This window comes from Chanodichthys erythropterus, chromosome 6, assembly GCF_024489055.1.
Source record: "Chanodichthys erythropterus isolate Z2021 chromosome 6, ASM2448905v1, whole genome shotgun sequence".
NCBI lineage: Eukaryota > Metazoa > Chordata > Actinopteri > Cypriniformes > Xenocyprididae > Chanodichthys > Chanodichthys erythropterus.
In genome coordinates this window covers 16,610,364-16,623,924 of record NC_090226.1, presented here as the reverse complement: position 1 = coordinate 16,623,924, position 13,561 = coordinate 16,610,364, and the positions used below count along the sequence as shown (strand labels likewise).

At 36.6% G+C, this 13,561-nt stretch overlaps 1 protein-coding gene across 1 annotated transcript; it reads right to left on the bottom strand.

The window, feature by feature from the left end:
• Window positions 1-1,236: 1,236 nt before the first annotated feature.
• On the bottom strand, window positions 1,237-13,096 carry slc2a9l1 (solute carrier family 2 member 9, like 1). The gene is made up of 12 exons (XM_067388254.1): window positions 13,038-13,096; window positions 12,588-12,683; window positions 11,292-11,452; window positions 11,026-11,150; window positions 10,804-10,933; window positions 7,082-7,230; window positions 6,785-6,972; window positions 6,465-6,575; window positions 6,225-6,326; window positions 6,070-6,145; window positions 3,786-3,913; window positions 1,237-3,374 (listed from the first exon to the last, which is right to left on the bottom strand). Exons 1-12 carry the CDS (start codon window positions 13,059-13,061, stop codon window positions 3,189-3,191), a joined length of 1,476 nt encoding a protein of 491 aa, XP_067244355.1. The 5' UTR covers window positions 13,062-13,096; the 3' UTR covers window positions 1,237-3,188.
• Window positions 13,097-13,561: the final 465 nt, after the last annotated feature.

The following is a 13,561-nucleotide window of genomic DNA, read 5'->3' as shown; positions in this document are numbered from 1 at the left end:
AATAACTAGTTTCGGCCAGTGGCCTACACAAATCGACTTGCGCCAAATGGGTAACCTTTGACGTGATGTATGACGCAAGATACAGGAGTAGCATAAGCTTAGATGCATCTCACGGTTTAAACAAATAGGGCTGGCCAACAAACTCAATCTCCTCTTCTCTTATATCAAAATTCTCCAATATTTCTGTTTAAAAATTCGCATTTTAGACATTGCGACATCCATTGGGTCAGAGGTCACTCTTTTGGCGGCAATCAATCTGTGTAGGCCGTCTGCCGGAGGCTAGTTATTTTAGTTTATAAAGTTTTAAATATGGATATTAACCCATCCCTTGACTTCAGAAGGCTTTTATTAACCCTCTGGAGCTTTGTGGATATCTTTTATGATGGATGGATGGATGGATGCATCCATCAGTCATAGACATCTAGGTTGGCTTGAGGGTGAGATAATTTTCATTTTGGGGTGAACAATACCTTTAAGTTTTTAAGTTGAATTTGGTGGCTTTTTACAGTGTGGATGTTTTAAAAGATGAAAGTGACCGTAGAGCTTTAGGATGTGGTGAACGTTGACTTTGAGATGGATACTTGCTTTGTATATTGACCTTGTGATGCATCTGCTTGCACACTCATTTACAAGATTAATGATCGATTTCAGTTATGCACTTGACAGGACGGCAACTGAACATTAATAACAAGCTGCAGGAATGTTAATGAAGCTAATTATATTAACATTGTCTGACCGTCTCTTCACAGATTCCATACCATTATGTCATTTGCCTTAGCTGAGTGGCAGCAGTATGACTGGAGAACAAATTACTCAGTGCCGGTCAGCTATTATTAGTGTGCTCAGCCCTTAATGCATTTTACGCTCTCAGAATTGTCCACCACTTAACAAGCCAAGGGCACTCAGAATGAACGAAATTCATCTGCACACCAGAGAGAGGACTGGTGTCACATTGTGGTTAACACAATGAGCTTTTCATGAGATCATGACATTGTGATTGAGCAGTGACTATAATGTTTCGGCTGTATTAGGTTGTCTTAATGGAGAACATAAAGAAAAAACATGTTAGTTTTTTTGAAAGAAAGAAATTAATACTTTTATTCAGCAAGGATGCATTTCATTGAAACTGAAATTTCCACCAGAGCTGTTTTCAACATTGATAATAATAAGAAATGTTTCTTGAGAACCAAATCAGCATATTAGAATGATTTCTGAAGACACTGAAGACTGGAGTAATGATGCTGAAAATTCATCTTTGCATCACAGGAATAAATTACATTTGAACACATGTTAAAATAGAATACAGCTATTTTAAATTGTAGTAATATTTCACAATATGCAGCTTTGCTGAGCATACAAAAAAATCTTACTGACCTCAAGCTTTTGTACTGTCTAACTCATTCTACTTACTGTATTAGCAAAAATAAACCATAAGCATATCATATCTCAGCACAATCGACTAGTACAGTGCAAAGAAGAACTGCATTAACAGCAAAGCATTTTATTAGACAAAAATGAGTTCTTCAAGAAATGGTAAGCTACATTTTTGTCAATTGTTGTGTAAAACCTTTTTAGTAATAGTTTTACAAAGTCACAGTATAGATCAAATTGGTTAAAAAAGAATCAGAATGTTCAAGTAATCACTCAAATACATTTAAAAGGAAACATTACTGATGACTATATAAATAACATTGTCATAAAAGAGGTTTACAAAGAGGTCAAATCAGAGTTGGTAATAAAGAAAAGTGCTTCTGGTGTAACATTCTCATGTATCATATTGAATAAATTTAATAACTCTTCACTCTTTGGTTCTTATTAAAATCTCACTGCAGTTTGCTTTACTGAAACTCTGCAGTGAAGATACAGCGCCACCCTTTGGCAGTTGAAAATATTGTGTAATGTCCCATAATTTAAATCAAAATGAAATTATGTACATGTGGTTATTTAACTTATGTCGCAGAGATTGATTTCTGTTAAAAATAACAAATTTCAGCTTTGTTTTTGTCACATAAAAAGTCTATTTATTTTTGACACTTTTCAAAATGTATTATACATTAAAATATGAAAGTCCATTTTAAAATCCATTATTAAAAGATTTGAATTTTGAATAACTAAAATTATGATGTAAACAATTTTTCATTTCGTTTTTTTTTTATTATTTATCAGACTCATCCAGAGTGACTTACAAATAAAAACCTAAAGCAAAATCTGATATGAAACACCCAAATATAATATTGTAATATATACATGTGATGCTGTATTATACCTAATATACATGATATGTAAATGTAGTTTAATAACAAGTATCAAAATGGGTCTGTGTGGTTCTGTGTTGAAGCCTGTGCCTATATTTGAATGTCCTCATTAGTTTCTAACTAAAAATGGGTCATTCCCATCAGGGAACATGTTGTTCACATAAAGTTCCAATATGATGTACTTAGGGTGTTTTGGGATGTCCATAATCATTAATCCTCCAGTTAATCCTGTGAAACAGCTGAGGCTGTGATAAAGCATCTAGTTATGTCAATCATTATTGGTCTGTGAAGTTCACACACTACCTATTAACCTGCTAATAATGCTGGGAAGCCCCATACAGTCTGTCCGGGACTGATAAGAGGGCTAAACCTTCATGGGTTCTACAAACCCAGAGCCTCTGCGCAATAACCTGGGTGGGCAAATACAACAGGGTTAACCTCACTTAAAGGTTCAACTGTCTGCACTATCATGCAGAGATTACAATGACATTATAATGTTTGATTGGCTAGTTAATGTACAACTGGTACGTCAGAAATAAGCATGGGTTGCTTTAGACAATACGTAATGTAGTTAGACATTTTTTCAGACACTGAGAAAGAAATGAATGAAACTACAATAAAAAGGTCCTGAAATTTACAAGGTGTTCTGAGTGGTAAGCAAAAATGTCCCTTAACAGAACAAGTTTTGTATTTCAAATATTTTTATTCATTAAAAAAAAGTTTTAAGTGCATTTATTTATATTGTTAAGTAGCCATATATTAAGTAGGATAATGTACATTCATCCGACCGTTATCGCAAAATAAACCCAAGACCATCAGTATCCTTTTCTTATAATATTAGCTAAGCAGTCTTTATAAATATGATGTTAATGTAATGCCAGTCCACATCCATCCATATTTACATCAATATACCAAGGCAAGTTATCTTGAACTTTACAGCTTAGTCTCTAAGCACATGACATCTTCTTTGGAGGATCCACACACTCTGATGTTCTTAAACTCTCGGGAAATTTCAAGTGGAGTTTTGCCTTTTGTTTCAGGAAGGATGAAGAAGACATAGAGAGCGGCTATCAGACAAACACAGGAGAAGAGAACAAAGCTCAGAGACTTCAGAACGGCCTGCAGAAACATGGATGAGAAATATGGCCTTTTGTTAAAGTGAGTCTTTGTGTGCAGCAACAGACAGCAGAGCAGTTTTTAAAGGAGAAGCAAAAAGGTGTGATGAAAGCCTGGTATTACACATTGTTCAGGAAGAAGACATATAATAGGGCACACATAAAAGAATCATTCTGTATTTTAGTCGACTTGAAAGAGGAGAGAGACTTTGAGAGAATCCTGATAAAGTCATAATAACTGGTTTTAAATATGGTGGCAAAAGCTTCTTACGTAAACCATTAATGAAACATTTTATAGCAATGACATTTACTGATGATGCATTTGTGGAGCATACACAATTCACTATATTTTAACATTTTTCAATTTATAAAGTGGCTGAATCCACAAACATTTTTGTGGTATTGTTGGACTTACAATTAGGAATGGGAAGATGAATCCAAGAATGGTGAATCCTAGCCAGCGCAGGAAGCCGGTAAACACAAATGCAGCTGGGCGGTATGACTGGATGAAGAGCTCATTGGCGAGCGATGGGGCTATTCCAGCTGTTCGGAGCAAAATGGTTTGAGTTGTTTGCACGGACAAGCCAGTTTACAACCAATATGGTATGTTCTTATGTTTAACAGTATCGCACAGAGAATATCATTTATAATACAACATGATTGAAAGAGTAATATTGCTTATGCAATAGATCAATAATGGAAATATAGCAAAAACTACATTATCACAATAGTGACATTTTGGAGACATTTCAAAAGTCAAAGTCATTGAAGTCATCACATGGGCAAATTCCTGTGACCAGCTTGAACAGGATGCGAATTTGCGTGGGGAAATCTTTTGCCCTGGATTCCTATTGGAATGACTGGATTTCACCATGAAAATTTGCAGAGAAATGGAAAATGTGAATGCATGTTTTAGACGCAGTATTGCTAATTACTTTAAGTAAAGCAGAATCAACCATCGCGCATTTCGACTTTTGAATGAGCCGATGTTTTTGAATGAATCAGTTAGGGGAATGATTCAGTGATTCACTCACTAACACTGACTGGAACCTTTTCACATTTCAGGGGTTTTCAGAAACAGAAGTCATCATATTTGCTCCAATAGCAAAAAGAAAAAAATATGTGATAGAGATTCCACGACTTTCCAAAAGAGCGAAAAAATATAGAGCGATTGATTATGTTGGTCAGAAGAGAGAAAGATGTCAAATTTGCCATCACTTCCTTGAATTAGAAACATCCTGGCAGCAGCAGCATTAAAGGTGCTAAAGAGGATGTTTTGTTTTATACATATTTGCAATATTACTTGAAACTGTCTTTACTAACTGATAAAAGACTATTTATTAGGTGCACTGAAAGGAATAATATTAATATACATCATCTGTGCACGAGGTAGGGCCTTAAAAACATCAGCCAATCGTTTACGCGATCATCGCGTAAACGATTGGCCCTCTGGCTTGTCAATCACTGCCGTGACGTTCCTTGTGAGAGACGAGCGCGGCTGCGCGCTCCAGTAACTTTCCACACTCCACAGGCGCCGCATGCAATGTTTTTTTCAGGAGACAGGAGTAACAACTGCAGATTATGAGTTACCTGCGGTGAGTCCGACATAATAAATCCACTAACACGACACAGCGAATGCCGGTGGTAAACACTCGTGTTCCAATGCTCATGCACGAGTTTTGGGAGGCGTTCCCTTGAAATGAGCTGTGAAGGAGGGGGGGTTGTTCTTACGCATTCGCTCATTTCAAAAACTCACTAACAGTCTTTGGTTTCTCAGTCAACGAAAAGATCCTATTTAGCACCTTTAAAGGGTTAGTTCACCCAAAAATGAGAATAATGTAATTTATTACTCACTCTTGTGTCGTTCTACACTCGTAAGGACTTTGTTCGTCTTCGAACACACTTTAAGTTATGTTGAAATCCAATTGTTCAGTGAGGCCTCTATAGACAGCAGTGCCATTGAACTTATCAAGATCCAGAAAAGTACTCAAAACATTTAAAATATAAAGCGTCAAGAAAACATTTTGTGTGCCAAAAAAAATAAAAAAAATCAACGATATCTAGTGATGGCCAATTTCAAAACACTGCTTTGAATCTTTTGTTTCAAATCAGTGATTAAATTTGTTTTTTGTCATTAACTGACAGTTAATATAAAAAAAATATATATAGCATTACAATATGTATTACATTTTTTAAAAATGAAAATATGCGATGTTGATAACTGGAAAAAAAGTCTGTGAAAAGGGTCCATTGTTTTGCTTCTGAATGAATCAGTATTTTTAAACAAATCAACTGAATGTCGCACTTATAAAGATGGTCACTTGCTGCCACCTACTAGCGTAATGATGTAATCATGCTGAAATCCCCACCACTGATACAAACTGTTAAATGGGTTTTGAGTTTAAAAATGTGAGATTCAGAGAAGTGGAATTAAAATAATTCAGACAATAAAGACATATTTTTAAAAAGTTTAAAATTTGAATACTGCATTTTTAGAATGGCATGATGAAAATGGAAATTCTATGCAGGAGAATGTAAAAATGTATTTTGGAATAAAAAAAAAAAATGAAAATGTAGCGCAGAAACACATTTTTTCGTGAACAGCCTCTTATATTTAACTGTTATATCAGCACTTGGAATGCCAACCAATCAAATTAAAAAACAGAACTAAATATCATATAAATATGCAAATGCTTTACCTGGGCCTGCCTCATGGAAAATGATGAAGAGGAAAATGAGGATGACTGTGATGTATGGAATCACAGGGCTGTAGTCCTACAGATGAAACAATGAAGATGAGATGATAAAGGACTGAGCGGTGCTTGATGCGTGCAGTTAAATGATAGAAACTCACCTTTAGGTACAGAGTGACTGTGATTAATGCCATAATGACTGACATGCCCCCAAACCCTGTCCACATCAAGGCTCTCCTCCCCACACTCTCAATGAACAGGCCCTACACATGAACACAAGCAGAAATACTGTTTTTTTAAAAAAAAAGGCCACAGAGATGATTTATACTGTTCCTCCATGCCAAAAGCTCCCAGTCCCATTTCAAGTTACACACTTTCATGTGTGCTTCTATGGAACTTACACAGGTTATGGAGATAATAACTTCTGATGCTCCTATGCCCAGAGTGACATAACGGACCTTGTCCTCTGGAATTCCCGCTTCCAGAAATATATTGAAAGAGAAGACGGTGACCTATGAGTGAGAAGGGTAAAAGATCACAACATTTTCACAAGGTACCCAGTTAGTACAAAGATCTGGTTATTCTGTAACCATTAAAGGATGTCTTGGATACTTTTTTGACAACACAATGACATGGAAAATCTAGGTCACGTTTGAATCAGAACACATTTCTATATAGAAGCATTATATAATTAATTGACGATAAAAGCTAAATGATTTACAGCAGAGACGCCACTGAACTGGATGCATCCAGTTATGACCAGCAGGGAAAGAACCGGCCAGCGCAGGTGTTTGTCTTTCAGAAGATCCAGCAAACTCTTATTGTGCTCTTCTCCAATAAATGCCTGTTCTTCTGACATATCCTCTATCTCCAACTTATAATCACCTGGTCCCCATAGACACTGCAGTGCTGCCGATGAAAACACATAAACGTGATTTAACACAAACAATGTTTGCAATGACATACAAAGGTTGATTGGTTACATAAAATTGCATTGATCTGGTTAAATGTAATGTACCCTTTCTGCATTGTTCAGTGTTGCCCTTCTCTATCAGAATATATCGTGGAGCATCAGGGAAGAATGGCAAGACTGCCAACTGAACCACACAAAAAAACGTTGGGATGCACAACAAGATGTTCCACCACTCTTCACGGCCAAGAATTTCCCTGTGAATGAAATGAGAAATTTCAGTTCAAAGAAGTGCTGAGTATGGAAAGATTAATTTTCAGAAGCCATGTAAATCAAATCAAACATTAAAGGTGCTAAAGAGGCTCTTTTTGACTTTTTGTATGTTTTTTTGAACATACCAATGTTTTTTTGAAATGAGCGCATGGGTAAGAACAACCCCCCTCCGTCACATCTCATTTAGAGGGAACGCCTCCCAAAACTCGTGCACGAGTATCGGAACACGAGTGTTTACCACTGGCATTCGCTGTGTTATTAAGCCGGGCACACATTTAACGATTAGCTAAAACATCCTGACTATGCTCAACATACAGCAATTGTTTCCTGCTCCTGAAGCAGATTTATATACACATATATATTAAAAAAATAGTCGTTTATATATCACATGGAATTTGAACACCGACTGTAATCGCAGACTGAACGCAACTAGCTCTGACTGGATGTGTTTGAGCGCGATCAGTCGTAAGTATCAATTTACATTCATAATCGGCCTTACACTTAAAGCCGCGCACACACTTAGTGGATTCATTATGTCGGACTCACCGCAGGTAACTCATAATTTGCAGTTGTTACTCCTGTCTCCTGAAAAAAACATTGCATGCGGCGCCTGTGGAGTGTGGAAAGTTACTGGAGTGCGCAGCCGCGCGTCTCTCACATGGATCGTCACGGCAGTGATTGACAAGCCAGAGGGCCAATCGTTTACGCAATGAACGCATAAACGATTGGCTGATGTTTTTAATGCCCTACCTCGTGCACAGATGATGTATATTAATATTATTCCTTTCAGTGCACCTAATAAATAGTCTTTTATCAGTTAGTAAAGACAGTTTCAAGTAATATTGCAAAAATGTATAAAACAAAACATCCTCTTTAGCACCTTTAAAGTAGTCAGGAAATTAAAATCTATTTTCTTATTGATTGTATTGCGAACAATTTATCTGTGTATCTGTTTTTTCTTTACCTTGTTATTCTTAATCAAAATGTCAGAACTCAGTCTTTCGGTGACTTTTTATCTCACAATTCTGACTTTTTTCTCACAGTTGCAAGATATAAACTCACAATTGTGAGAAATAAAGTCATAATTGCGGGATATAAACTTGCAATTGCGAGAATTAAAGGGGCTCTATGTACGATTTTTTCTTTAATAAATCATAAAAATACCCCAATATGTTAGCAGGTATTTAGGTAACATGCTAAGTTCACCTACTTGTTTCTCAGAAAAACAATGCTACAGCCAGATATTCTACTTTGAAAATGTGCGTTCCGTGTCGGAACGTATGTTTTTGTTTTGGTCTGTGCTAAAACGTGTGCTGCCAGTTTATCCAATAGTATTTCGACATCACAGGTTGCCAGTTGGCGGAAAACACCACGTATTGTAGCCATGGAAACCAGCAAACAAACTTGGTCAGAGAATCGCAGATTCTACCTAAAAGCCTCTGAATCCATCTAAATATTTCTATGAACAACAGCATATTAAAAGACAGATAAATCAACTCATCAGCTTACAGTGTTTAAGTCTCCTCAGCTTTCATTGTCAATTGCGCTCCCAATTGTTGCTGGTAACCCTTGTCTTTGAACGAGGAAGCGGGCCAAACAATATTTTGTATTTGGACTGCAGTACCTATTTTGAACACTGGGTGTCATTCCTGCATAGAGCCCCTTTAAAGGAACACTCCACTTTTTTTGAAAATAGGCTCATTTTCCAACTCCCCTAGAGTTAAACAGTTGAGTTTTACCGTTTTCGAATCCATTCAGCCGATCTCCGGTTCTGGCAGTACCACTTTTAGCATAGCTTAGCATAGTTCATTGAATCTGATTAGACCGTTAAAAATGACCAAAGAGTTTTGATATTTTTCCTATTTAAAACTTGACTCTTCTGTATTTAAATCGTGTACTAAGACCGACAGAAAATGAAAAGTTGCGATTTTCTAGGCTGATATGGCTAGGAACTATACTCTCTTTCTGGCGTAATAATCAAGGAACTTTGCTGCCGTATCATGGCTGCAGCAGTGCAATGATATTATGCAGCGTCTCTCACAAACGTCTCCATGGTTGCAAGGCACGTTCCCTGTGCAAGCAGGGGCTCACAGGAGCTGCGTAATTTCATTGCACTGCTGCAGCCATGGAACGGCAGCAAAGTTCCTTGATTATTACGCCGGAATGAGAGTATAGTTCCTAGCCATATCAGCCTAGAAAATCACAACTTTTTATTTTCCGTCGGTCTTAGTACACGATTTAACTACAGAAGAGTCAAGTTTTAAATAGGAAAAATATCAAAACTCTTTGGTCATTTTTAAGCGCGATGCTAACGGTCTAATCAGATTCAATGAACTATGCTAATCTATGCTAAAAGTGGTACCGCCAGAACCGGAGATCGGCTGAATGGATTCGAGAACGGTAAAACTCAACTGTTTAACTCTAGGGGAGTTGGAAAATGAGCCTATTTTCAAAAAAGGTGGAGTGTTCCTTTAAAGTCAGAATTCCAGAATTGCGTGTTTATATATCACAATTCTGACTTTATAACTCACAAATTCTGACTTTATAACTCGCAATTGTATGTTATAAAGTCAGAATTCTGAGACAAACTCTTAATTCTGACAATTTTCCCTCACAATTGCGACTTTATATTTCACATTTCTGACTTAACACACAATTGTGACTTTATATCATGCAATTCTGACATAACTCATAATTGCTAGTTTATATCACACAATTCTGAGGAAAAAAAGTCATTTTATTTTTTATTCATTGGCGGAAACAAGCTTCCATACTTCACTCTGGTGAGAGTTGTCGGACTTCTCCAATCATTTCGTCTGCTTAACCCCGCCCCTTTCAATTGACTGCAAGCTCGCATTCAAATCTGCCTCCATCCAATCAACAACCAATGGATAGAACCAAGCAAAATCGAATAATTTGTGAAATTCATGAAATCGATTCATGAAATCAAAATTGACAATTCTTGTTTTTTTGTTTGTTTGTTTGTTTGTTTTTTAAAGGAATATAACTGATTTATCCATGCACATCATTATAGATTATATTTTTTCCTAGCGTTAGTCCCCCTCATTTGCAGGGTCCACTTCATTGGAATTATCCACACACACACACACACACATAGGATTTGGCACAGATTTTACATGCCATTCCTGACGCAACCCAGCACTGTGACACACTCACACACACACAGACCCATGCTGACACGTCACGTGCCTCGTAATCTTTAATGAAAATAATTTCCTCTGCCTCTTGCAGTGACTTATCTGATGATGTGTTTACTGGTGCGAGTGCGGGACAACCTGTCACTCACATGACATCGACCAATAGCAAAGCACAACGACCCAATCAATTCCTAATAGACAAAATCAAGTCACACCCTACATTTTTTCTTCTTCAAGAAGCCGTTTTCTCAGATACACTTCCTAATACAGACGAAATTCCTATCGCAATTTCTATTTCATGCCAACTTCAATCCATTTCACTCAGGTAGCTACAATACAGGAGAAAAGATCTATCTCTATTTCTTCCATCTCATTTCAACATTAATACTTTGTTATTACCTGAGGACAGCAAATTGTCCTGCCAGTTTACCAAGGGACGAAAAGGTAGAGGCAGTGAGTGTCACCATGCCTCTAATTTTCTTTGGTGAGCTCTCACCCAGGTAGATGACATGGACATTCCCTCCTAGCCCTTTCAACAAAGAGCAAAAGCAAATCACATTAGACATCACTTCTTATTATTACATCTTAGGTAATATTTATATATAATACAGTCTGACATACCTGCTATGAATCCAAATAGGAAGCGTGCTACAAGGATCAACTCAAATGAGTATGAAGGTTTGCTAATGTACATGATTACTGAGGCCACAACTGCGATGGTGCTGTTCAACAGCATGGTTCCTTTTCTGAAAGAAGAATGTGAAAAGTAAATGAGCGTCCAGTTTTTACCCTGAAAATAATATGCCAAAGTGATATGATAATGCTTATCACACAAGTTAAAAGGCAGAATGGAGAGGACATGGGGGTGTGGGGGGAATGATATTAACCTTCCCAGATGACTGGTTAAGAGTCTGAATGTCATGGAGCCAATGAGACCTCCAAAAGCATATAGAGCCACCACAGCAGACCAGATAAAGGTAACAGTCTTCTCTCCTGGAACATCTCCATAGTGATACGTCCAGCTGCTGTTAATAAAGCTCTGAATGTACTGTGGGCAATCAGATTTGGGACAAATTGTACATATGGTACTGAATTGGCAATAGAAAAAAATACTTAAAATGTTGCTTTCTGGTAACACTTCATTTTACAGTCCTTGTTACATACATGTTACATATACTACAGTAATCATGGTTGCCAGGTTTTCACAACAAAATCCACCCTATTGCTACTCAAAACTAGCCCAAAACCATCTTTGGCGGGGCTCCCCTGGTAAAATTCACATTCAAGGGGCTAAATATCATGATATTTGGGGTAGCTTCAGCCCACGGACATGAAAAACAACCTGCAGCAACAGTCTTAAAGGGTTAGTTCACCTAAAAATGAAAATTCTGTCATTTATTACTTACCCTCATGCCGTTCTACACCCGTAAGACCTTCGTTAATCTTCGGAACACAAATTAAGATATTTTTGATTAAATTCGATGGCGTGTCGAATCAGCTGTTCGGAGCGCCAAAGTCACGTGATTTCAGCAGTTTGGCGGTTTCACACACGATCTGAATCATGATTCGATACGCTGATTCATTATGCTCCGATGCTTCCTGAAGCAGTGTTTTGATATCGGCCATCACTAAATAAGTCGTTATTTTGTTTTTTTTGGCACACCAAAAATATTCTCGTCGCTTTATAATATTAATATTGAACCACTGTACTCACATGAACCGATTTAAATATGTTTTTAGTACATTAATGGATCTTGAGAGAGGAAATGTCATTGCTGGCCTCACTGAGTCATCGGATTTCAACAAAAATTTCTTAATTTGTGTTCTGAAGATTAACAAATGTCTTACAGTTGATTAATAAATGACAGAATTTTCATTTTTGAAAATTCACAATTAGAAAAGCATGCTTATTTTAAAAAGTTTTCACTGAAAGGTTCTTTGAGAAAGCCAGAATTGTTCTTTTATGGCATCCCTGTGAAAACCTCCTTTTGGAACCTTAACTTAGAACCTTTGGCATAAAGAGTTCTTGAAAATTGAGTCAAGAATTCTAGGGTTCTATACAGATCCCCACTGAACCTTATTTCACTAAGAGTAGTGCTAACACTTTACACTTTAAAATAAAATGTAACCTGCATTCTTAATGTAATAACAGTGACAGAATAAACAGAAATACAAGTACGCACTGGAGACGGAGAGCTGATCGCTGTGAGATGAAATCCATTCTGAAATGATCCACCCAACCCCAGCACAATGATAAAGATGAGCGCTTTCCCGCCAACCTGAAATTATAGCCACAGTGTTCACTGACTACATTCATATTCAACATGTTAGTACTTTAGATAGTTCACATTAAACTACAAAACCAGCACAGAGGGGGTTTCTCTGGTTCAAGAATGACACAGACACATTCTGAGAAAATGAGTAAACTTTGGTTAAGATTTTAACTCTTCTTTAACTCTAAATAGACTAAATATGTAGCTCACAGAGACAATATCAAGCAATATACTTGTTTTTACCATTATGATTATTTTGTTTAAATAATGAGACAATAATTATATATCCTTCTGTAATATCCTTCAGATTTCATCTAGTTTCAAAGGTCTAGCAATATAATTATTACATAATGTTCCTACCAGTTCCTTCAACACGTTCTTCATGTTTATCTTCTTGTTTTGTGTGAATGAAGCACCGCTGCTTCTCTTCAATAAATACAGTGTCATCGCTGTTAGGCATTTTGGGGAGGATTTTGATTAATTTTTGACACTGGAATGACTCGTCACATTTTGCCTTCTAAAAAGTGTACCTCATATGAAGCATTTGCATAGAATAAAATAGCTTTCTTTTAAATAAACCTAAGAAATGCATCATTTTGTGGAGTCAGCTGAATATTGAATTTTGAATTACTAGCTGGTTAGCTGTGAACTTGAGAGTTTAAAACAGGGGTTTTCAAACTGGGAGGGCACAAGGGAATGCTATGCGGGGGAAAAAACTGTAAATATAAAAATAAATAAATACATTTGATTAAAAATTGATTCAAATAAATAAATGATTAAAATAATATACATTTTATTTAAATAAAAAAACAAACAAACAAAATACATGTACAGTACCATAAATGTAAAGTTATAGAATCTATTTTTTTTTTCCAAACATATTT

Excerpts from the sequence above, each read along its gene's own strand:
- slc2a9l1 (XM_067388254.1), bottom strand. The coding sequence starts at position 13,061 with ATGAAGAACGTGTTGAAGGAACTG. Across the intron at positions 12,684-13,037 it reads AGAACGTGTTGAAGGAACTG|GTTGGCGGGAAAGCGCTCAT; the intron begins GTAGGAACATTA and ends CTATAATTTCAG. Across the intron at positions 3,914-6,069 it reads TTTCCATGAGGCAGGCCCAG|CTGGAATAGCCCCATCGCTC; the intron begins GTAAAGCATTTG and ends TGCTCCGAACAG.